We start from the raw sequence: 26405 nt of genomic DNA, 5'->3' as shown, positions 1-26405 counted from the left end.
TATGGTAATAGATTTTAAAGTAAATTTTGCATGCTTAGCTTAGAAGACTACAAAATTGGAATGTCAATTTCCTTTGCAAGTTTCCCCAGTAAGCAGAAATAGAGAGATGGGCTGGGTAGAACCAGTTATGAGACACTCTACAGAGATTCCATCCCTCCCAACTATTCTTCATCCCCCTCAGGCATTAGCAGATCACTGAAAATACCATACATTATACCAGAATTTTTTTTATAGCAAGAAAATGATACCCTCAGACTTCAGAATAAATCTGAATTTCTTACCCGCTTTTCGCTCTTTGCAACAGTTCACAAGAGCTGAGATTAAGCTTGGCTGTGTCCTACTATCACAGAGGCTGTCATGGTGTTCCTACACAAAATAAACTTCGATGAATAATTTTACATATATACACACATACACACAGTCACTAAGAACGGCAACTGTGAATTGTTTTCGGCCAAGGGTCGATACTACGGAGAGTGCTGCAGGTTACCTTTCCTAATTGTTTTGACTTAAAACACCATATTAGCCACAAAGAAAAACTGGGTTCCCTACTACTTTAGTAAATAGTGTTTTAGGCCAAAATTAAAGAGCAGAAATCCATAATGTGAGCTTAGCACATTCCCCCATTTTTGACCTAGCAAATGAAGTTAAGAAAAAAGATGAGTGGGTGGAATTATATTGTACTATGGATGGCGCAAGATGAGGCAGACCACATAAATGGTCTAAAGTATAAGATTTCCACTGAAACAAGAAAAAACGAAATATGTAAATGGTGTAATGGGGTGTTTTGTCTTTGAAACATGGGAACCACACCTCTTATAATGTATCACTCTCCTGTCTATGATACCACGATCCTGAGTTAGGAACCAGGAAAGAAGGTAGTATTTGTCCCTCTGTGCTTCTTCAAAAGAAGATTACAGAGAAGGCAAGCTGGGGAGGAAAGGACAGTGTGCACCTGAACAACGGAGGGGCAAGTCCAGACACAGGGCCACCGGGGCAAAGCAGGAGAGCCGGGGCTGGAGGTGGATGAGTCACCCTCAAATCCTCATCTGCGCTTCCTGTCTCATCCTGAGCCCTGACCAGTCCTTGCTCTCTAGAGCTGTTCATTTCCTCCAGCACACCCGTCCCAAGAGCAGTGCCTTGTCTAAAAACCAGTCCTGCCCCAAACAAACCTCCTTCATCAACCGTCTCCCAAGTCAGTTTTTCTGACCCAGTAAAAGCCCTCATTAGTATCTAAGTGAACTTAGAAAACAAAGTTCACATTAGCTTTTAGATTTATTTTTAATTCAAACAACCATGAAAGTTGTATCAAACAACCCAAACTGTAAACACCTACGAATCTGAGGCAGCTTAGCAAGATCAGCAGTTGTGAATGTCTGGATTTGATTTTAGTGGCAGGATGTGATGTTTTTGCTGTCATGAATATTGTTAATCAGTAAGAGTTATATGGGTCCTTTAGATGCTAAGTCTAAGATAAAACACATAGAAGATAGAAATGAGCAGTGCTGTAGACAAACTCAAATTAGCTCTTTAACCAGAAAAATTGTTAAAACATTTAAAACTAACAACCGACCATATGTCCATGTAGACAGAAGGCAGTCTAGTTCATTTTGGCTTTAGAGACAGATTTGTAGGTATAGTTGCATATTAAAGTACAAAAAAAACCCCTGTATTTCTCATTTGCCAGGCACTGGTGCTAAATTGCACATTACTGTCCCACTTAATGCTCAAATTACCCTGAAAGGAAGTTACTAATATTGCCCTTTTATAGATAAGGAAACCAGGGTAGACCAAGGTTAGACAATTGGCCCAGTTCTTAAATTTCAGGCACTTTGACTCCAGAGTCGTCCCCTCTCAGCCTCAGTGTTCACAGCCGGTTATGGATTTTAACATCAGATTTGTCTGTGTTCATTTAACCTCAAGCCTCAGTTTATGTAAATGGGGCTGTTAGCGTTCCTGGATACTGCTGCTGCTCGCACATCATATACCAGCACTGCCCGTACGGAGCACTCAGTAATCGCCAGCCGGTTTCCAGCAACCTACTCGCACCCCATACCAGCTCGGCTCAGAGAAAGACGCATGCCCAAAAAAGGTACCTCATGTTTTGTCATGTTTGTGTTTAATTTGTAAATTAAACACATAAATAAAGCTGTGCTATTATGCAGAATGTAAGTCTATAGAGATTTTATACATAGTGATTTGTTTGAACATATTTATGTACTACAGTTATAAACAGTTAAAATTTTTAGGCAGGGAGGGTATAGCTCAGTGGTAGAGTGTGTGCTTCGCGTGCAAGAGGTCCTGGGTTCAATCCCCAGTTACCTCCAGTTAAAAAAGTAAACAAAAAGAAACCTAATTACCTTCCCTCCACAAAGAAAGACAATGTAAAATTAATTAATTAAAAAAAAATTTTAAAGGTATCTCAAAGGCCAAATATTTTGGGTGGAAGTAAGTAGCACGCACACATTAGTAACTACGAAACTGCTGTACACGAGGAACTGACATGGTGCAACTGACGGTACTTCAATCAAAAAAAAAACTATGAAACTCATAAAATACAGCCTACCTATACTAATTCTACATACTACATTCCATACTGAGTTTAGGAGGGAAAAAAGAGCAAAAGGAAACTCTGCCCAGTGCTACTATAGGAGAGAGAAGAAGAGGGAAAAGTGGGGTAAGATATTTCCTGTCACACAGCGTGACACACAGCATTTCAGAGGTACTTCTTTGAACCAAAATGAGTTTTTATTCAATTCGCGTTAGGAAATGAAGCTCTACACTCACCTGCAGGCTTTCTAGACGCAGCTTAGCCGAGGGTTTCTTCAGCACAGAACGAAGTACAAAGGTCGCAGAGGATGGACTGTCCCTCGGACACAGGGGAGCAGCCAGTGGCCTGGCTCCCGGGGCTGGGTCTGTGCTCATTTCTGTAGACTTGTCACCTGAAATGGCATCACTCGGTCCTTTGCTCTCTGCACAGCCAGCCACCTGCATTCCTTCAACACAGTGTTGTAAACGTGAGTGGAGGTCATCTGATCAGTCTGTTCCGCACCAAAAGTATTACGTGCTTGCAAAGAGAATCACTATTCAGAAATTCAACCCTAATACACCCTGCTTGGGGAGGAACGTCTGGGATTTCACTTATAAGTGTAAAAAGGAGACAGATGTGGCAATGAATCACAGCTTTTATTTCAAACCTAACTACCAAGGGTAACAGTAAGGAGTTTGGGCTCACGGGAATCTAAGACGGCATCCGTGGGTCAGCTGTTGACTGTTAGCCTGCCTCCACTCACGACACCTAATGACTCACACCATAATGCTAAGCAGAGCTGGACAGCCAATAATGACCAGTTTTACTGCTGGAGTCAGAGGTATTTTCAGCATGCGAGGGTGGTGGGAGGGACGGGACGGGATGCCGAGGAGAAAGATGATCAAACCAAAAAATTCACATACTGCATGTGCCCCCAAACAAGGCCAGCCTCCTCCCTGCAAATTCTTCTCACGAAAGACCCATTGCCTTATGATCGACATGTAACAAACATGTATTAGGCAATTTCAGAGATACAGTGGTAAACACAAGGGACAAGGCGCCCATGTCTCCAGAGGACAAGCAGACAACATAAAGTATAGTAGGTGGGAGGCACAGGAGGAAGAAGGCAGCAGACAGCTGTGCCGGTAACAGGGCAGCAGGAGGGACCCTGCGGTGGGACTATGATAGATGCTAACTCTACTGTGCTTACAGCAGGCCACACTGGGGTGAAAGCACACGGAGCTAAACGTACACACGACGTGTGTGTGCAAAACTGGTGAACTCTGAAACCACAGGCCCGTGGATTGTATCAGTGTCGATCTCCTGGTTGTGCCAGGCATTTCAGCTTGCAAGGTACCACCACTGGGGAAACCGGGGTAGGGTGCAGAAATCGCTTCATATTATTTCTAGCACTGCCTGTGAATCTACAGTCATCTCAAAATAAAAAGTTAAAGAAATATGTATGTAACAGCAAGTAGTAAAGCATGCCGGGAAGGAAGATAATGCAGAGATGGGGGGTGGGGGGTGATGTGGGGAGGTGGTGTTCGAGGACAGCTTCCCCAGCAGGCATCTGAATAAAGCGAGGAAGCGAGCCCCGCCCACGTGCAGGGAAGAACGTCAGGGGCTCGGGGCCAAGTGCAAAGACTGGAGGTGGGAGACCTGGCGCGTGAAGGGTTGGGCAGGGCCAGTGTGACTGGAACAGAGTGAGGGCAGAAGAAGGCAGCTAAGCATGAGCTCGGAGACAACACTAAGGACTAGGTCAGGGGAGGCCCGTAGGAATGGGACAGACTGGATACTGTCTTAAGTATGCAGGAGGCTGATGAGAGATTTTAAGTAGGGGAATGACAATGATGACTCGCTTTTTTTTTTTTTTTAACTGTTTTTAAGAGTAACAGGTCTTATAGGCACGAATATTTAGAGGACTTTTTTCCTCCCAGTTTTATTGAGATACAGTTGACATCCAGCACTGTATGTTTAAGGTGCACAACATAATGATTTGACTTACAAGCATCATGAAATGATTATCACAGTAGGTTTAGTGAACGCCCATTACCCCACACAGGTACATTAAACAGAAAATTTTTTTTCCCTTGTGGTGAGAACTCTTAGGATTTGCTCTCTTAACTTTCACATATAACATCCAGCAGTGTTATTTATATTTATCATGTTGTATATTACATCCCTAGTACTTATTTATCTTGTAACTGCAAGTTTGTACCTTTTGACCACCTTTATCCAATTCCCCCTTCTCTCCACTCCCTGCCTCCGATGACTCTCCACCCTCTGCCTCTGATGATTGCAAATCTGACCTCTTTTTCTGAGTGTGTTTGTTTTTGAAGTATAATTGATTTACAGCATTATGTTGGTTCTCAGTACACAACATAGCGATCTGATATTTCTATACCTTTCAAACTGAACACCACCGTAAGTTATCTGTCATCATACAAAGATATTCCATAATTATTGACTGTTCTCCACACTGTACATTTCTGACCTGTGATTCATTTATTTTGTAACTTTAAGTTTGTTATCTCTTAATCTCCCTCACCCACTTCTTTCCTCTGCCCACCTCCCTCCCTTCTGGCAACCTATTTGTCTTCTGTCTCCATTACTGTTTCTGTTTCATTATGTTTGTTCATTTTGTTTCGTTTTTCAGATTCCACATATAAGTAAAATCATGCAGTATTTAAAAAGGAGCAACCTGGCCACTGTGTAGAAGACTCTAAGAAAGGGGTGAGAAAAAGAGTGGAAGCAGGGAAGTCACTTAAGAGGATCTGCAGAATAATCCACCCAAGAGAAGACAGGAGCCAGGATCCCAGGGAAGCAGACAGAAGGGAGAAGTTAGGGATTTGACACAATTTGAAGACAAGGCCAAAAGCAAGTGTTGATGGGATCGGAAGTTTAACTTGAAAAAGAAAGGTGTCAGGCTAACGCCCATGTTTTTGGCACAAGCAAGTGGTGAGTGGTCAGACTGTTGCACTGAGGTGAAGAAAACATGAGCAGACTGGGGGAGGAAGCATCAGCAAGACCTGCGTGAGCATGTCAAGTCTGAGACACTTATTAGACACCCATGTGGAGACCAGGAAAGGCAGTTGGGCACTTAAGTTTCGAGTTCAGCGAAGAGGCCAAGGACAGACACTTGAAACTTAACGTCAACAGCACACAGATGGTACTTAATGTGAGAACACCTGCAATCACATAGGAAGGGAAAAGTCCAAACACTGAACCCGGGGCATTGAACATTTCAAGGTCAAAATACACAAAGAAGAAATGGTCTGTGACACAGGTGTAAGTAAGGGAGATACCAGAGGGAAACTTAGATCTTCAGCAAGGAATGAAAAGCACCAGAAATGGTATCTAGCTGGGTAACTTATAAAAGACTATTTCCAATACACGTGTTATTTCCCACGACACATGGTTGTTTAAAGCAAAAAAAAAAAAAAAAAAAAAATCTTATCTTGTGGGGATTAAAATGAATACAAATATAGTGTGGGTGACATCTATAGTGTAAAGGACCATAAAAGACATGGGTGGGAGGAGAGGAAACAGATCTACAGTTTGTAAAGTCTCTATTTTTCACATGCAGTTGTGCACTACTAACTCTAAGAAGGCTGTGAAAATCTAAGGATGTATATCCCAGTCCCTAGAGTAACCATTAAAAAATAATAATAAGATGCAATGAGGTATAGCTTAAAAGTCAATGGATGAATGGATTTTTTAAAAGAAAATTTCAAATAAACCCAAAAAAGAAAAGAGTAGGGAAACAGAAGAACAAAAATCAGAGAGAAAAGAAAATGTATGGAAAAAACAGCAGATTGAAATTTATTTATATATTTAAACCATATCAATAATTTGGACTTAAAAGGGTTATGCACCAAATACTCCCATTAAAAGGCTGAGATTCTCAAAAGTGATTAAAAAAAAAAAAAGCAAGACCCAACTACACATCTCCCAGAGTGGTACTTAAAGATAAAGACACAGGCAAGTGGAAAGTAAAACTGAGACCTCGCTGGTGCCTTTCACTCAATACCAGCGTACTGATTTGGAGAATGTTTTGGATGCTGGTCCTTTTCACACACTTAAAAACAAAAACAAACAAACAAAAAAAATCACGTGTAGTGTCTTCTCTAACAAAATACACTTGTTAAATGTTCAGAGACCCTGTGCTTCACAATAGATTCTCAGCTCGGAAATATTTCACTAATTCTTATTGGCAGCAGTTTAAAAAAGAAAATGTCATCTCTCACATAATATGAATTCTGAAACATTTCCACTACACCATCAGCTCCTAAAATGTAAGGAATTACTTTTGTTTTCCCAAATTTTAGTATGTAGGTAAACCAACCATGAACATCTACTAAACAAATGTTTCAATGGCGGGATTGGCAAGTGTACTAAGGAAAAATTAAATACTTACCACTTGAAGCCTCTGTGAGCTCTGAACGTGGAGCAGACTCTTCAACTACGCATCCAGATTCAGAAGATTTCTAGGGGAACAAGAGTAAAGACATATATTTTACTACTTTATAACATTACTGATACCTTTATAAAGACTTGAGTAAAGCATTACAGATTATCTGTAAATCTGATGTTAAACCAATCAATCCATCACCTTCATGACCCAGTGGTTACAAAAGTATACAAGAATCTAACTATAACCAGCATTCATTCTAATTGCATCCTACCCAACTATTTTCAGTTTCCTAGGAAATGTTTACGAGATGTATTTTTGCTGCCTTATTGTTTGAAGTCCAGAAAACTATGCTGACTGCTTTCTTTAAAAAGAAAATTCTCAAAATAACTAAAAATATTATATAATTATTAATCAAACAAGAAAAGTTATCAATAGCTAGAAAAAGAAAACCATTCATGGCCAGGACAGAAAACACACTCGTATTAATGTGGAAACCATTTCTAAATCACGGCTTATATCCAAAAAGGAACCAAAGTTATGATAAGAAACATTACTGGTTTTGTCAGATGATGATTTCATGTTAACTAGAATAAAGCAGAGGGATCAGAGATTATAAGCGAGTGTCTGAGACACACTGACCTTCAGCAGTCTTATTTAATTCCTGTTGGTTCTCGTCTTTTGATGATGTTGACAGGCTCTAGGTAGTTATAAGCAACAAAAAAATCCCTACCATTACTTGAAAGAAGTGAGCAGAGCAAAGAAATTGCTAAACTGCACCTGGTTTCCAAGCCAGTATTAAGCCAGGGAGGGGCAGCGAGGCAGAAGTGCGAGACCCCCGGGGCCGAGGAGTACAGCTCAAGTATCACCGTCACCTGATCTACCAGTCCTGTGTAAGTAAGATCGATGCTCATGTGCCTGCCTCCACGGCAGACAAAACACTGGTCAAAGGCAGGACTGGGACTTTCACACAGTTGTACCATCAGTACCTAAGACCACAGGGCTTCATCTTTTCATTAACTCTTTTTCATATCAAAGGCAACAGATTCATCAAAACTGTCTCTAATAACCAATAAGCCAAACAACCACAAAAAAACTTAAAAAGGAGGAAATACACACGTGCGCACACATGCAATTGACAACCCAGCTACAACACAGCAATACAGTGTCTGTAAGTACCATAGTTACTAAAGGGCCTTGACAGCCCCAAAACTGGCTAGCCAGAGAACCCAAGCTTCATTCCCTGTGTTTCCCGTAAGTGAATTACCTCAGAGGGATCTGCTGAAGCTTTAATGGCGCACATCCTGTCTGCACTGGGAAAAGCAGCGGGACTGAGTATCTGGAGATGAGCTGCGTCAGTCACATTTCCATCCGAGTTGCTCGGAGAGGCTATTCTCCGACGCTTGGATGATAACTTTGCGGGGATCTCAGACTGTTGACATTCACCAAGACTTTCCTTTTTGGCTATGTACATAAAACAGAAACAACGCAACACAGGCATAAATATTTTCTTTTACAGTATCATTTAAAAATTGTGTTCATCGTAATAATCTTAGTAAAATGTAATGCTTGAGCCTAACTACCTTATCAATGGAAAGGAAAATCTAGTAGTGCATTTTTTTAATCCAAAAAAGGAAATCTAACTGAAAGGTAAGAGAACATGACTGCTAAAAAGATAATAAAAATTTAATTATGGAAATTAACTTTCTTCAGACTTTAAAATGTACAAAGACACCCCAAAATAACATTTGCACTTCTGATACAGTATCTCATTCTATTTTAAAATTCAGAATGAAACCGTTTCTTTGGAATATTTTAAAAGATGTGTTTATGTTCTAATACTGGTTCTGCTTTGACTGTGTATGATTTTATGAAAAATAGAGCCACAATGTGCCTCAGTTCTTCCCAGCTGAAAAAAGGGAAATTAATTGTCTGCAGAACTATACTAATCATGGAAATAAAACATTTAAAAGCTCAGGTAAAAACTGAAAAATATCTTAAGTTACAAATTACAAATGACTGCATTGGAGCAGGTCATGTACTGCCACGATAGATAAATTGGATTCATCTTGAGTAACAGTGTCCTGCACACAAGGGGGTGCTGACATGTACCTGAAGATGGTTCAGGAAACCAAAGAAAATCACGTGGAACCTGAGGGTTATGATGACAGTAAGGCCACGATTTCTGTCTAGTTCTGGTGTTTGAAATGCTTTGCAATTGGGAAAGGGAAAAGGACAGAAAACTCACCAAATAAACTACAATCTAAAAGTCATGGCAGAGGGGATAAATTTGGGAGTGTGAAATATACAAATGTTAGCCACTATATATAAAAATAGATTTAAAAAAATTAAACAAAAGTTATGTTAAAGAATATGGCAGGTTGTTAAGATGCCAGATTGAATATATCTGTTTATAATATCAGGGTTGGGTGATTGGTATTCACACAAATGTTTGCCAAACCTCGTAATAAATCCTCTAAAAATCAAGGTCTGTGCACTCAAATAAATCCACCACATGCCCTCTTCTAAAGATGAAATGAGCTCACCAGCTCTGACACTGTAACACTTCACACTTAACTGTGGCCACATGGAAATGGAAGGCATAGGCTCAGGAATGCCTGATACCAGGTTTTTTTAAAGAGAAAAAAGGAATCCAGGTTTTTGTGTGAAATGTCCCAATATTTAAATGTTAGGTTCCATTTAAAAATACAGCTCCACTCAGGAAAGACTGCTTTCGCAGTAAGGAACCAAATCTTTTTTATGTCTCAGAGGCTTGTCTAAATAAATAAGTCCGAATTGGCTGCATTCTTTCTACTCACTCGAGCCTGTGGTCTCGAACTTTCTTTCATTTTCTGAGAATTCAGGACACCCGGTCATTTTCTCATTTTCCTTTATGGAGTGAAAAGCCAACTGGAAGGCAGACATTTGCTCTCTTAAGGAATGAACATTTCGATACAGAACAGGGCTGCCCTATTAAAACGCAGAAACATAGAAGGCGTTATAAATCACACCAAATACAGGCTTTCTGAAGATCAGAGCTGGCTGATAAGCAGTGCAGCAGACAAGAGCCTCCCCTCCCTTGAATCACACATTTTCAGTCCGAATATTCAGTGCGCTGCCGAAGCTTCTTTTCTCCTCTCTCCTCCCTCCGTTTTTAACCTGGGCAACAGCCGAATGGGCAGTGTAACGTGGAGCTGCAGGCTGGCCGGTGCTGAGACTGACAGCCCGCAGGGCAGGCCAGGCAGGTCTGCAGTAGGTAGAAAGCACTTTAGAAAGGCACCCGGGCAAGACACAGCCAGTTGTTTGGGGGCCAAACCCATCTTTAAGAGGATTCTTTCCGGCGGAATTAAGGACTCTCTTTTATAACTGACAGCCCACAACCTGAGATGGCCTCAGGGAATCAAATTTGAAAGGGCAAGAGATTCAGCACAAACATGTCTGACAGGCTGGTTTAAGAGGCTCCGTGCTGAGCCGTATGCGTTGTTTATATATGCTGGATACTAATCAAAAAATGGGCAAAAGAACTGAATAGACATTTTCCCAAAGAGGAAATGCAGGTGGCCAACAGGCACATGAAAAGACACTCAGCGTCACTAATCATCAGGGAAAAGCAAATCAAAACCACAAGATACGACCTCACACCTGTCAGAGTGGCTGACATGAAAAGAACACAAATAACAAGTGCTGGTGAAGACGTGGAGAAGAGGGAACCCTCGTCCACTGCTGGTGGGAATGAACACTGGTGCAGCCTCTATGAAAACAGTATGGAGGCTTCTCAAAAAACTAAAAACAGAACTACCCTATGGCCCAGCAATTCCACTCCTGGGTATACATCAGAAAAAAACAAAAGCACTAATTCGAAACAATACATGCACCCCCATGTTCACAGCAGCATAATTTACAATAGCCAAGATACGGAAGCAACCTAAGTGCCCAGCAACAGATGACTGGATAAGGAAGATGTGATATATATATATATATATATATATATATATATATATATATATATATATATATATATACACACACACACACACACACACACACACACACAATGGAATATTACTCAGCCATGAAAGAGAATGAAATAGTCCCACTTACAGCAACACAGATGGACTTGGAGGGCATTGTGAAATAAGTCAGACAGAGAAAGACAAATACTGTATGATACTGCTTACAGGTGGAATCTAAAAAATACAAACTAACGAATACAACAAAAAGAAAGCTGATGCACAGATGCAGAGAACAAACTAGTGACCAGTGGAAAGCAGGTGAGGGGCAATGTAAGGATGAGCGTGAGAGATACAAACTATTGGGTATAAGACAGGTTACAAGGATGTATTGCAGAACAACAGGAATAGAGTCAATATTTTCTAAGAACTGTAAATGGAGTATAACCTTTAAAAATTATATAAAAGATATTTTTTAAATCAGTACTAAGAATTTTGTGTCTACAAGTTAGCAGAGGGTTTACCCCAATAACCAACAAACAACAACCAAGAAACTGGGGAACACACAAAAGCACTGAATCCTAGAGATGGCGCCAGGGGGAAGGGACAGGAAGAACCTGCCTATTTGGAAATTTTACCAAAGTTTTGCTAAAAATAGCCTTTGCAAATCATCTGCATGACACCTTTGTCACATGTAGATCCCAGCGTAACTGACTCCATCCAAGCCAGTCTCCATCATTTCCATCCAGACACACCCTCTCCCAGGTGGCCCGAACAGGACACCCGCCCTCACGTGCACCCTCTCCCCTTTGGCATTCTCCCGCTACATCTTCCTGATGTCAGGGCGTCTTACTTCCTTAGAGCTGAAAGCCAGCCATTCACTAAGTTGACAAAACCAAATAGTTAAAAAGGACTAAGCACAGGAGCTCTCTGGAAACTCTGCTAATAGAGTTTCAGCCAAAGAGTCATCAAATTCGATTGATACTAGCAGGGCCAGAAGTGCCAGATGAATGCAAGCAATATGTAATTTAGTTCTGTTACCCACAAAATAAATTACTGATTAAGTTCTCTATTTGGTTCTCTTCAACCGCCTTATTATTTAGACTAACAGATTTCCACTGATTTGGAGGTTACAGCAATTTAAAAAATTACACCAACAGAAGGTTTGAGTATTTCAAGCATGAGCCTCCCATCCTCCTTGCTTGGCCCTGCAATAAACCTTTCTCTGCTCCAAAATAAATAAATACATAAAAATAAAAAAGTATACTAACAGGGAGAAGTAAAAGTAAAAAATTACCTCCCATTAAGATATTATATGGAGAAAAGCCAGTTAAAATCTTGAAGCCATGTTTGATGGTGAATTTGCTCACACATTGATTCTATTCCCAGTTAAATACATCCATAAAGCAAACTCTCTGTTACACAACAGAACATTTAAAATTCAAATATGGTTGATGATGTCAACCTTTATGACATAAACAGCAGATAACATTCAGAAAAAGCTGGTGGTCCACTCTTACCTACAGATAAGAGATACAGAGAAAAGGTTTATCCCCAAGTCATACAATTTACCTTCAATGTACTTTTTTTGTATTTATATCTGAACATGGGAGGGTTAGGTTTAATGACCTAGGAGTTTAGAGCACTTGAAATGCTGCTTAAAACAAATGAAAGGTTCCCTAGTCAGAAATGTTCTTCCTCTATTCCTCATAGGAAAGAAAACAATATTCATGCACAAAAAATCAACGAAGCATTTAAAAATATACTGCTTTTTTGATGCTTTTGTCTTATGACTCCTATCAGAAAGTCAGCCACAGTCTTTCCTTGTACCAGAAACTATTCCAGGGGATCGGGAAACAGAAGGAAGTGACCGAGCAAAGTTCTGAAAACATACGAATGTAGTTTCAGGGACAAGAGGTGCTGCTGAGAAGGGAAAAAGGAATGGGGTTCTGTAATGAAGGTGCTGCTTTAGCTTGAGTCAGGACCGCACTCTGAGGAAACATCTGAGTGGAAACTAAAACAGTAAGTAAGTGGTGGATAAGGGAGGGTCCTGAGGGAGGGAGGCATTCCGCAAGAACACAGCAGAACGAGAGCGGAGGCCTGAGATGGAAGTGAGTGCGGTAGAAAGAAGGCCCACGTGCCCAGAAAACGGCAGCGGCTGGGCGCTGAGGCTAAGGGTGGGCAGGGCTCGGGTCAGGGAGGGTGCTGAAGGCTTCAAGATGGGGTTTCAGTTTAATTCAAGGCATAACAGGAAGCCATGGGAAGGTTTTAAGCTGCAGAGTGGATGATATGATTTGTATTTAAATGTCTCTCTGACTGCTCTGTGGGATGGTGGATGGATCAGGCAAGGAGGGAGACAAGGAGTGATGGTGATGAGTTTTTGGATTTGACACCAAAAGCAAAAACAAGGGAGACTACATCAAACTAAAAGGCTTCTGCACGGCGAAGGGAATCATCAACCAAATGAAAAGTCAACCTACCAAGTGTGAGAAAGTTTGCAAGTCATATGCCTGATGAGGGCTTAACATCCAAAATATTAAAAACAAAACAAAACCTCATTCAACTCAACACCTAAAAATCAATCTGATTAAAAAATGGGCAGAGGATCTGAATTGGCATTTTTCCAAAGAAAACAGACAGATGGCCAACAGGTACATGAAAAGGCACTCAGTATCACTAATCATCTGGAAAATGCAAATTAAAATCACAGTGAGATGTCATCTCACACCTGCCAGAAAGGCTAGTATCAAAAAGATAAGAGATAACAAGTGTTGGTGAGGATGTGGAGAAAAGGGAGCCCTGGTGCACTGTGGTGGGAATGTAAACTGGTGCAGTCACTATGGAGAACAGTATGGAGGTTACTCCCCAGAGTAAGAAGTACTGTACGATCCAGCAATTTCACTTCCAGTATTTAATCAAAGGAAATGAAAATAGTAACTCAAACAGACATATGCACGCCCACATTCAACAAAGCATTATTTACTTACAACAGCCAAGATGTGGAAACAACCTAACTGTTCACCGATGAATGACTGGATAAAGAAACTGTTGTATACACAAAATTTATGGGACACAGCAAAGGCAGTGCTAAGAGGGAAGTTTATAGCGATATAGGCCTTCCTCAAGAAAGAACAATCTCAAATAAACATGTAACCCACCAGCTGAATGAACTAGAAAAAGAACAAAAATCCCCAAAAGGCAGCAGAAGGAAGGAAATTATAAAGATTAGGGAGGAAATACATAAAATACAGGTTAAAAAGACCATAGAAAAATCAATCAAACCAAAAGCTGGTTTTTTGAAAAAGTAAATAAAATCGACAGACCTCTGGCCAAACTCACAAAGAAGAAAAAAGAGAGAGCACAAATTAGCAAAATAAGAAAGGATAATGGAGAAATTACAACAAATAAAATAGAAATACAGAATATCATATGAGAATATTATGAAAAACTATATGGAACCAAACTGGATAACCTAGAGGAGATGGACAACTTTCTGGAAACATACTGTCCACCAAGACTGAATCAAGAAGAAACTGACCACTTGAACAAACTGATCACTAGAAATGAAATCGAATTAGCAATAAAAAACCTCCCTACAAAAAAAGTCCAGGACTAGACGGCTTCACCGGGGAATTCTACCAAACATACAAAGAAGAACTCGTACCAGTCCTTCTCAAACTCTTCCAGAAGATTGAAAAGGAGGGAATACTCCCAAAATCATTCTATGAAGCCACCATCACCCTGATACCAAAACCTGGCAAAGACACTACCAAAAAAGAGAATTATAGGCCAATATCACTGATGAACATAGACGCCAAAATCCTAGCCAAATATTAGCAAATAGAATCCAACAACACACAAAAAAGATTATACATCATGACCAAGTGGGGTTCATCCCAGGGACACAAGGGTACTTCAACATATGCAAATCAATTAATGTAATACAACATCAATAAGAGAAAGGACAAAAACCACACGATCATCGCAATAGATGCAGAAAAAGCATTTGATAAAATTCAACACCCATTTATGATAAAAACTCTCACCAAAGTGGGTACAGAGGGACCATATCTCAACATAATAAAAGCTATATGTAACAAACCTACAGCTAGCATAGTACTCAATGGTGAAAAACTCAAAAGCTTCCCAGTAAAATCTGGGACAAGTCAAGGATGCCCATTATCACCACTCCTATTCAACATAGTCTTGGAAGCCATCGCCACAGCAATCAGGCAAAAGAGAGAAATAAAAGGGATCCAAATTGGAAAAGAAGAGGTAAAAGTGTCACTATATGCTGACGACATGTTACTATATATAGAAAACCCTAAAAGGTCCACACAAAAACTACTAGAGCTGATTGAAGAATTCAGCAAGGTAGCAGGTTAGAAGATTAACGTTCAAAATCAGTGGCATTTCTTTACACTAATGATGAATAAACAGGAAAAGAAAGTAAAGAAACAATCCCCTTTAAAATAGCACCCAAAGTAATAAAATACCTAGGAATAAATCTAACCAAGGAGGTGAAAGAATTATACACAGAAAACTATAAACCATTGATGAAGGAAATTAAAGAAGACTTTAAAAAATGGAAAGATATCCCATGCTCTTGGATTGGAAGAATCAATATTGTTAAAATGGTCACACTGCCCAAGGAAATCTACAGATTTAATGCAATCCCTATCAAATTACCCAGGACATATTTCACAGAACTGGAACAAATCATAATAAACTTTATATGGAACCATCAAAGATCTAGAATTGCCAAAGCATTACTGAAGAGAAAGAAAGAGGCTGGAGGAATAACTCTCCCAGACTTCAGACAATACTACAGAGCTACAGTCATCAAGACAGCCTGGTATTGGTACCAAAACAGACATATAGACCAATGGAACAGAATAGAGAGCCCAGAAATGAGCCCACAAGCTTTTGGTCAACTAATCTTTGACAAAGGAGGCAAGAATATACAATGGAATAAAGACAGTCTCTTCAGCAAACGGTGTTGGGAAAACTGGACAGCAGCATGTAAAACAATGAAGCTAGAACACTCCCTTACACCCATTTACAAAAATCAACTCAAGATGGATCAAAGACGTAAACATAAGACAAGATACAATAAACCTCCTAGAGGAAAATATAGGCAAAACATTTTCTGACATACATCTCAAGAATTTTCTCCTAGAAGAAATAAAAGCAAGAATAAACAAATGGGACCTAATGAAACTTACAAGCTTCTGCACACCAAAGGAAACCATAAGTAAAACAAAAAGACAACCTATGGAATGGGAAAAAATTTTTGCAGATGAAACCAACAAAGGCTTCATCTCCAGAATATTAAGCAGCTCATACGACTCAATAAGAAAAAAATAGACAACCCAATCCAAAAATGGGCAGAAGACCTAAACAAGCAATTCTCCAAGGAAGACATACAAATGATCAATATGCACATGAAAAAATGCTCAATATCACTAATTATCAGAGAAATGCAAATCAAAACTACAGTGAGGTATCACCTCACACCAGTCAGAATGGCCATCATTCAAAAATCCATAAACGACAAATGCTGGAGAGGCTGTGGAGAAAAGGGAACCCTCCTTCACTGCTGGTGGGAATGCAGTTTGGTGCAGCCACTGTGGAAAACAGTGTGGAGATTCCTCAAAAGACTAGGCATAGACTTACCATATGACCCAGGAATCCCACTCCTGGGCATATATCCAGAAGGAACCCTACTTCAGGATGACACCTGCACCCCAATGTTCATAGCAGCATTATTTACCATAGCCAAGACATGGAAACAGCCTAAATGTCCATCAACAGGTGACTGGATAAAGAAGATGTGGTATATTTATACAATGGAATACTACTCAGCCATAAAAACCGACAACATAACGCTATTTGCAGCAACATGGATGTTTCTGGAGAATGTCATTTTAAGTGAAGTAAGCCAGAAAAAGAAAAATACCACATGAGATTGCTCATATGTGGAATCTAAACAACAAACAAACAAACAAAGCATAAATACAAAACAGAAATAGACTCACAGACATAGAATATAAACTTGTGGTTGCCAAGGGGGCAGGGGGTGGGAAGAGATAGACTGGGATTTCAAAATTGTAGAATAGATAAACAAGATTATACTGTATAGCACAGGGAAATATATACAAGATCTTATGGCAGCTCACAGAGAAAAAAATGTGACAATGAATATATATATATGTTCACGTATAATTGAAAAATTGTGCTCTACACTAGAATTTGACACAACATTGTAAAATGATTATAAATCAATAAAAAATGTTTAAAAAAACTATATATAAAAAAAAAGAAACTGTGGTATATACACACAAGGGAGTATTACTCGGCCATAAGACGAATGAAACCTTGCCATTTGCGACAACACGTATGGATCTCAAGGACATTATGCTCAGCCAGACACAGACAAATACCTTACGATCTCACTTATATGTAGAATCGAAGACAAACACAAAGAAAAGAAAATGAAAAAATCAAACTGAGCTCATACATACAGAAGAGAGACTAGGGGTTGGTTGGTGGGGGGTTGTGTAAAATGGTGAAGGGGGTCAAGAGATCACTTTCAGCTATAAAATGAATCAGTCATGCGTGTAACGTACAGCACAGTGATTGTAATAATACTATATTGTACATCTGAAAGTTGCTGAAAGAGAAGATCTTGACAGTTCTCATCACAAGGAAAAATATTTTGTAAATCTGTGTGGTGATGGATGTTAACTAGACTAATTGTGGTGATCGTTTTGCAATATATACTCCTCATCTTTCCTCCACTACTGTTGTGTTCATTCTTGAACATCTCAATGCTAGATACTAAAACTGAATATTCCAGCAACTCTTTTAAAAAGTACAGTCATATGATACTTGTGGGGATGTGTTTATGTATATATGTGGGTGCATATCCTTAAGAAAAAAAATAAGAAAAACCAACAGCAGATATGGAATGTCACCAAACAGAAAGTGACTTAGTCCAGAGAAAGCTGAAACTGATAGGGGCTCCTTAAAGTGGTTTGACAACAAGGAACAAGGTGACTTGCTCCAGACCCCCAGAACGGCCCAGGTATCTAAAGCATCAGGTATTTCTGAAACAAGGGCAGGATTTAAAACAGAGACACTGTTGAAGCTGTATCATCGACACTGGAAGCCACAGATCTCTCCACTGAGAGGAAAGGGCCTTTTTGTTTTGGGGGGAACAGGGATTTAGGATTCCATAAACAGCTAAGGATAGAAGGTCTTCTACTGAAAAGTTTGTCCCAGTCCTCTCAATGCCCTGTCAGACTTCCAGCTCTTTTCCACATTGGCCTTCCAGAGTTCTGGGGCTCATGTTTACACCCCCAGGAACTCCCTCAAAAAAAAAAAAACAGATCTGCTAAAGAGAGAAGACCTACAGGATGCTGACATCTGGGCCTTCTTCCACTGGAAAGTGGTCCTGTCATCCTACATAGAAATCCACCAGCCCACAAACCCAGACCACGCACACCCATCTCCCAGTTTTTAGTGTCACATATTTAAATATGAACGTACAGTCAAGGATCACTAGGCATCTGAGAAAGAACTGAGCATGAATCAGAGGCTAAAATAACTAGGTAGCAAAATGAGACCCCGTGATACAAGGAAGAAAACTTTAAGAAAACTGTAACGTCCTCAACAATCCACAATGAAACACAGTCCATTGCGAAATTATTTAACACCAGGAATAGAGCTTCCAGAATGAAAAAGCAGGCCATGTGTGTCCAATGAATGAAGGAGTGAATGAACAGGATTATTCAACTCTGTACACTAAATATAATAGAGCAATGCCTTCAAAAGTTCGATGGAAAACACATCCAGCCTAGATTTCTACACTAAGACAAACCAGAATTCAAGTGTGCTGGTAGAATTAGCTTTGTCAGGTTTGCAGAGGCTCCAGAAAAATGAGGTAGTAAACCAAGAAAAGATATGAGGTCATAGAAACAGGAAATCCAAATGGGAGAGAAAAAGGGAATTACCAAGGATGGTGAAAGGAAGTCAGACAGTGACAGCTGTCCAGCAAATCTAGATGACAGCCGACAGGAGGAAGACAGGCACCAAAAAACAAGAAAAGAATCGATCAACTCTTAAGGGTTACAATTCCATGAGAATCTGGGGATTCTCAAGATTACATGATAAAAGACGAAATTTAAAAAAAAAAAAGGTACTTATTAACTACAGGAAAAACAAAAGCCGTGCATGAAAAGAAATATGACCGTAACACACTACACAGCAACTTGTGAAAAACATCTATACAGTTAAATGATGCAAACTAAACCCTAATTTAAACAAAAATTATAATTGGCTATATTGGAAGGACGGGGAAGGGGAAAGCGTCAGGATAGCTATGGCTGAGATGTGAGAGAGCAAAATCCTCGTTTTTCACAGAAATAATAACAACAGCGAATTGAAATACACCATGTTCCAGGCACAGTTGTAGTAAGTCTTGCGTATTTACTAATTTATTCATCCTCATAAACCCCTGCTATACTATTATCCCCACTTTATGCATGAGGAAACTGAGACAGAGAATTCAAGTAACTTGCCAAAAGTCACATTAACTAATACTAAACTCAAGAATCAACCCCCAGCACATGCCATGCTCCTATCTACTCCAACACAGTTCTCATTAAGTCTAGAAAATTGAGCACACCGAAGACTTAGTTCATGTTGGTTGTATCTATCAAGAGGATTTTACTAGCTTTTTCAGAACTGTATACATTTCCAGTGCAACACAAAAGATGCAGTTCAACAAAAATTTCTTAAAGGTTAGTTGTGACGTCAAATACAAAATACGTCAAATACAAAATCTTATCAATCAGATTTTTTCACTGGTAAGAAATACCAGTCTTTCCTTGAAGTGGCAGGTTCACTGCTCACTTTTGAGAAAACACCAGCCACGTTCCTGAGTCCGCCTGAACGTGTCCATCAGTCACCCTTTCAAATAAATATGATGTTCCATGAAAAAGGTAGCTAATTCAACTCACAGCTCAAGCACACCCACGATTTTTTCTGGAAACATCCAGCATACTTCTGTATGTACTTGGGACGTGCCTGATGCCTGCTTCCCACTTCATCACACATAGGACTCCAGGGTTGGAAATTAATCAAATGTACAATTTGTATTGCTTCATCAGGGATGTTATGCGAAACTGGCCTTATTATTATTTCCTGTGAGTGATGGACAGGAATGAAGCTAAAATGACAGTCTGGTGTCTTCAGTTTCACCCACCATTGCTTTTACACCATGAATGCAAACATCAACTCAGTGAAAACGGCACATTATATCTTAGCGCTGTTTCAAAAAATAGTTTTGACCTTGTGGTCCTCTTGTATGGGACTCAGGGATTCCCAGGGATCTGCAGATAATCTGAGAAGCCCTGCATTGCACTCTACAGCTTCATGCAACACAGTGTGTAAAACCTAAACATAAAGAAGTGGCAATAAAAATAACTTTTAAAACAAGAAGGCGAATCAATACTAAGAATCAAAGGAGGGCAAGCCAGAGACCATCTTTCATAGTAAGCCTAGTACTATTTGACTTTTTAGAAGCATGTATTATACTATTTGGATAAAAATCTGCAAAAATATCTAAATACTTCCTCATCAACAGACAAATAATTTGCTCCTTTCCACTAGGTTATCCCAAAGACATTTGGGGGGAGGCATCTTGCCCCTCCAAGCCAACACACATAAGTCACAAAAAAATTAAGACACAGACAAGGTATGAAAAGAAAAAAGTTGGAAAACACTGTCTCACCTCATTATAGATGTGAACTAGAAAAAAATTTGCAAAATAAAACAGAAAAACACCTCCACAAAGCCATTTCTATCCAAGACCTCAGAACTCTTAACAGATCCACACTCAACATTAGCATTTATGCTAACTGCACAATCTCTGCGAGACACAGGAGAAAATATTCTCTCTCCAGATCCAAAACAGACGAGGTGCCCTGGACAGTAGCCACGCTGTATAAGAGCTTTCTAACAGAGCAAAATATTCTCCTAGAAGAATTCACGGTGGAACTTAAAAGAAGATCATACCTGAAAAGGGGAGTTCTTGGTCAAAGACGCATTCTTTAAATTCCGCTGCTGAGCAATGAAACGAATTAGATGGTTTGTTTCAGGAGAGCCCCGCACGCCAACTGTAGAGCGTCGTCTGGATTTTTTAAGGTAGGATGATGACTCTCCTGGAATGAGAACTTTCTTTTAAATTGGAACAAAACAAGGCCATCATCAGTACCTGTGCCCTAAATACCCGTGATATATCAGCCTGAGAACATGACAAACACATGGTACAGAAACCTAAATTGAAAACCAGAGGCAGAACTGTTCGCACACGATCGGTTGAGGAGGTACCTGTTTTGTCTACTGCTTATTCCATGCTCCTGGAGTAGTGTCTGGCACATAGACGGTGTTTATCAAAAAGTTGTGGAAGAAGTGAATGAACACATTTGAATTACTAAGTCCCGTTTCTGTTTGCACAGGGTTAGGTAATGGCTTGCTTTGGACTAAGACTTTCTCTTTCTGCATCAGTCATATCCCCAACGACGATCTACCCTTGGGCACATACTCTCATGTCCTCAATTGTTCAAGTTTCTCTCAGATACCCATCTCCCTTCAGCACACTACCCTGAATTCCAGGCACATGCCTGAACACACAAGCTAAATTTAGCTTTATGAAGGTTCAAGAGGGACGTTCTTGAGGAGAGAACACAAAACGGCACGCGTCTTGTTTCCATCTGCATCATGTATCTAGTCCAATGCCCTGTGACTTTCGAGTCCCCCCTTACCCTCCATTTCTAAATGCTCTTCTCTCATTCCATTCCCTTCATGTCTTTCTTCTCCAGCTAAGTCAGCCTTCACAGGTGATTTTCATTTCTACTCCTTAAAGGAAACTAACTAGCCCAAGTCAATTTTCTCTGTGATTTTGAAAGAGGCACACCCTAGTCTTTCAATGTCACATTTTCTTAATTGCTCTATAACTTTCTTATTTTTGCCAGAGGACCAGAAAATGTACCACCACTGACAGCATACACACCCCTGTATCCCATGTGTCAGGTGAAAAAGTGATTCACACACATATTCTCCAGTTTTGGCACAGAGCACAACTGTGACTTAGGGAATTATGCTGGGTGCCCTGGGGCTCTGGTCTCCCTGATCCAGCAAGTCTGAGAGTACGAAGTACTACAGTACTAAGAGAGACAGGGTAGGTGAACAAAACAGTTTAGTTTAAAAACTTTTTTAAGCATGGCAATAGAATGACAACTTCTCTTACCTGAAGAGTTCTTTACAAAGCTTTCAGGTGTAATCCCCAGCTGCTCCACAGTTACTGTGGAAAAGTTCAAGGGTGATTTAAAAGTATCTGATGTGCAACGAAGAGGGGTCACTTCAGCTGCATGCTTGTGAGGGGTTACACACTCCCCATTGCCCAGAATGAAAGAGGTATTTTCTGAAACAGACAGCATATTGTAAGAGCTAAACATCATTATCAAGATAAATATCTAAATCTTAAATTTCAGAGAGAAAACAGATCCCTACTTACCAGCATTATTAACAGCAGACTCTTCGGTTTCCAGGGGCTCGCTGTCTTTTGAACTAGTATCCATCTAAAAAAGACAGAGAAAAAAAGAAAAATAACCCCACCTCTCCAAGATTAATGTGATTTGACCAAGATCCCCCCCCCTTTTTTTTTTAAAGTTTATTTATTTATTTTTAAATGGAAGTACTGGGGATTGAACCCCAGGACCTTGCGCATGCTAAGCACGCTCTCTACCACTGAGCTATACCCTCCCCTTAAGATGTACTTTAAGTCTAGGATATACAAAAGATTCTCTTTCAAGACTAAATTTGAAATCTATGCTGGCACGAAAACAGATGTCAAGAGTGTGCTTTTGGAGCTCAAATTTAAGAGAAATGGAGGAAACCGCTGTTCGGGATGAAACAAAGCAGCAGATCCCGTACTATAAGCCAAGGCCTTTCCACCTTGGCGAACATCTGAATCACCTGGGCACCTTGTTAATGATGCGGCTTTAAGGGTCCCCCAAAATTCCAAACCAGGAGGTCTGCCTGGGCCCCACAGATCTGCATTTTAAAAAGCACGCGGGTGATGCAACACAACGAACCAGCTCTGCGGTCCTGCTGGATCTGAAACCCCAAGCAGGCCGCTCGCCCCACCTCTCGCTCCCACAGCTGGGCTCTCCTCCCGCTCGGGTGAACGCTCCGCCGGGGAGCGGCGTGGCCTTCGTGCCTTCTCAGACCTCGGCTCTTTGATCCCGAAGGGTTCGCTCGAGAAAGCGACTGTTGGCTGCCAAGCAGGCCGCCGGGGGCTGCCCGGTCCCCGGCCGACGACACCCCGACCCCGAGCCCGGCGCTGCCGATACCCCCCGCTCCTCAGCCGCTGCCCGCCGCCGGATTCAAATCGCTAGCCCCGCCTCCTCGGCGTCCCGTCGTTATTCGGCAAATCAATACGCCGTCGCCGCCGCACGTGGGCGCGCGCACCCGGAACCCTCCTGGCCTGTACCTCGCCGTCCCAGGAACAGGAGTGGCTTCGTGGGCTCCGAGAGAACTACCGCTAGCTGCAGGTGACACATTGACCAGAGAGACCAGCTGCTGTCGTGTGTCCGCGCGGACTATTTTGTGTGCGACTCTCGCGGAGGAACCTTTCGGTTGGATTTAGCTCCGCCTCCCGCCTTTCGATTGGATTTAGCTCCGCCTCCCGCCTTTCGATTGGATTTAGCTCCGCCTCCCGCCTTTCGATTGGATGCTGTAAACTTCGAAAAGAATCATTGGACCAATCGTGACAGAACGACTGGATAGCTCTTGCCCAATCAGACAGTCCCGACGGCAGCCGTTTCCTCTGTGGGCTGAGCCGGGTGGGAGGGGTTAAAGTTGGGAGGCGCTGACTGGTTTGGATCACTTCCCAGTGCTCCACCTCCCTCCCTCAAACCCCTCCTTCGTATGCAGATAAGCTCTACCTGGTGTTGGCTTTGCGCCTGCTCAGTAACGCTTTGAGCCGCCGTTCGGCTCCAGGTTCAGCTCTGATTGGCTGATAACCCTTCCCGTCGGCTAGACTGCAGCCGCTCCTCCCTCCTTCCACCTGGGCTGGATTAGGAAGAGCCCACCCAGCGCAGGCGATGATTGGCTGAGTTCTGGCCAGCACTGCCGGATGATTGGCGGATCTTAGAGTCAGTCTGGGGGAGGTGGGGGAAGGGCCCCAGGCTGACTGAGGAGCCCAGGGGCGGGGTAGGAAGGAGGACCGGCCAACCCCGGGGTGTGGGACGGAGAGTGCGTGCCTGTGGGTGTGTGTCTGCAAGGGAAGGAAGGTGGCGAAGGGAGGAGAGTCCGGGTGGGTGGAGGGAGGGGAAGGGCGGGAGAAGAAAAAGGTGGGAGGAGAGCCAGGTGGGAGGGTGGCGACTCACTCAGGACCCAGTGAGGGCAGCGCGATGAGGCGGGTGACCCTGTTCCTTAACGGCAGCCCCAAGAATGGAAAGGTAAGGGGGTCGGGAGGAGGCGAGGCGGGCCGGGCTGCGGGGGCCGGGGCAGCGGCGTGCGGAGCGGGCTCGCGGGGCAGAGGGCTGAAGTTGGGCAGAGGGGCTGGGAGCCGGGAGGTGGGCGTGCGCCGGCGTGGGGAGAGGGCATCCGGGAGGCGGCGGACGCCGGGTCCCCGAGGCCTCCTCCCGAGCCTGCCCTTGGACTCCCCGGCTGTCCTCGGGACCGGCGCAGGTCGGCTTGTGCTTAATCGTCCCCAAGCCCAGGTGTGGGTCCTGGAGAACCGAGGACTGGGAGGGCGTGGGGAGGGCCGCTGTCACCTGTGCGCTGGATGCTCCTCTTCCCGCCTCCCCCAGGACCCCGCTGCCCCCCACCCTTGGCTGTAGAAGCTGCTGGTTTCCACCTTCCTGCTGAGTAATGGTCTGCTCCGGAAAGTGGTGGTAACAGCTAAGGCACGTAAGGTCGATCAGGTGAACAGAACTAAACTTTCAGGGGATAAATAAAATATTCTGCTATCCTAGGTCGATTAAAAGGATTGAAAATTAGTGACATTTTCTTCGTGGTTCCCCCCCCCCACCCCCTTTTAGAAGCCCCAAGTCCCGCTGCCGCCAAACTTCTGTACTCGCTTTATTATTTCGCCTTATTTTAGTTGCTTGGAGGACTGGGGACAATAGACTCAAGTGGACTGATTTACTATGACTCTACTCTGTTAGGCTTCTCTGGAGGGTGTGGTGCTAAATATTTTTCCAACTCTGAAGCAAGCCAAAATGAGTCCTGTTCCTTCTCAGCCGCTCGCCCCACCCAGGAAAGTTGTTCGGCTTCTCTGGAAAATTTGTTCATGGCAGACATTTATAGTGTGGCTAAAAGACACCTAGGAATAACTAAGCCTTAGAGTCTGAGGTGGAGGTAGATTGGCCTTTACTGTCTTGTTGGCCAGAATATTTTGTTTCCTGCATATTTTGGAAACACTGTAATATTTTAAATAGTGTAATTGTGCCACGGTATTAAAAAAAAAAAAAAGGCTTTCCAACTACTCAGAAATTTTGAGTAAACGTGCTCTAAAAATTTAAACCACACCGTAGTTTGTTGACTAGAATTTTGCAGTCTTCTGGTCTTTGAGATTTAATCCTCATATAAAAACAGCTGGCATAAATTCAGATTCTCGAGTTTTCATAAATGCCACTTCAAAATAGGCTTCATGAGAGTCACATTTCTGGCCATTTACTAACTTCTTCCAAACTTGTTTTTGTCTGTTAATAACTACTACTGGTAATCCAAAACGTATAGTGTTACTTGAAGAAAGATTTAGTATATCCAAAGTTAAAACTGTAATATATTCTCGAAAACGGACCTCTGGTTGAACCCTGTATTCAACATCTCTGCTGTGTTATTCCATGAAAGACAAGCTGTTTGGACCCAGGTGTAAATATTTAACTACTCTAAATCTCTTCTGAAACTACTGAATTTTGTTCTTGTCAAAAATTGGCAGGGTCAGTCTTTTTTAATAAGTTTTTTTTTAAGCTGTCTAGTTTTGATTGGGTTATGTTTTTGGATTTAAAATTATTTCCTTGAAAAATATTTTGTTAGAGAATCTCAGAAGATTGGGGAAAAAACTCAAGTAACTAAAGATGTTTATGTTACACAGATCATAAAAACCCAAACTGGAGAATATTGGTATGATTCAGTATTAAAAATAAGTCATGCCATAATCCTTACTCTTAACTGAAAAACATGTTCTCTGCCAAAATTGTCAGTGTTTCCTCTCCTCTCCCTTCAGCTAATTAAAAAAATAACATTATAGTGACAAAAGAGAGCAGAATAATACATAACAGCCTGCATTTTTATATAAATAGTGACTGTTTAAGCCAGGATTGGCATGATCTTGACATGATTTTCATGAAGCTGAAACAAAGCACTACTTAGAGATTGAGTTTGGTTTCCCATCCACCAGTTGGAATATGTGTCATTTCATTGTCTCTTTATTTAC

General features: G+C 41.6%; 2 protein-coding genes and 1 non-coding gene across 5 annotated transcripts in view; 2 read left to right on the top strand and 1 right to left on the bottom strand.

Moving 5' to 3' along the window:
* The window catches only part of CDCA2 (cell division cycle associated 2), a 48029-nt gene extending 24426 nt beyond the window's left edge, over window positions 1-23603 (bottom strand). The window contains exons 1-9 of one of the 3 annotated variants that reach the window (XM_031442196.2): window positions 23451-23603; window positions 22473-22536; window positions 22206-22379; window positions 20972-21117; window positions 9761-9911; window positions 8209-8405; window positions 6948-7017; window positions 2788-2996; window positions 282-366 (exon numbers count right to left, since the gene is read on the bottom strand). In XM_031442196.2, coding sequence (XP_031298056.1) covers window positions 282-366; window positions 2788-2996; window positions 6948-7017; window positions 8209-8405; window positions 9761-9911; window positions 20972-21117; window positions 22206-22379; window positions 22473-22536 — 1096 coding nt within the window. In that variant the 5' untranslated portion in view covers window positions 23451-23603. Of the gene's footprint in view, window positions 1-281; window positions 367-2787; window positions 2997-6947; window positions 7018-8208; window positions 8406-9760; window positions 9912-20971; window positions 21118-22205; window positions 22380-22472; window positions 22537-23104; window positions 23329-23450 lie in introns of those variants that run through there. The other 2 variants (XM_031442195.2, XM_031442193.2) reach the window with 2 other exon arrangements.
* Window positions 2254-2327, top strand: TRNAA-CGC (transfer RNA alanine (anticodon CGC)). Its single transcript has one exon. It is a non-coding gene; the product is annotated as a tRNA-Ala (tRNA).
* A 577-nt stretch (window positions 23604-24180) lies between the features above and the next one.
* Window positions 24181-26405, top strand: part of KCTD9 (potassium channel tetramerization domain containing 9) — a 29795-nt gene continuing 27570 nt past the window's right edge. The window contains exon 1 of the mRNA XM_031442197.2: window positions 24181-24420. Coding sequence (XP_031298057.1) covers window positions 24373-24420 — 48 coding nt within the window. The 5' untranslated portion in view covers window positions 24181-24372. The remainder of the gene's footprint in view (window positions 24421-26405) is intronic.

The sequence above is a fragment of the Camelus dromedarius genome, chromosome 36 (assembly GCF_036321535.1).
Source record: "Camelus dromedarius isolate mCamDro1 chromosome 36, mCamDro1.pat, whole genome shotgun sequence".
NCBI lineage: Eukaryota > Metazoa > Chordata > Mammalia > Artiodactyla > Camelidae > Camelus > Camelus dromedarius.
This window is presented reverse-complemented; position numbering and strand designations above follow the sequence as displayed.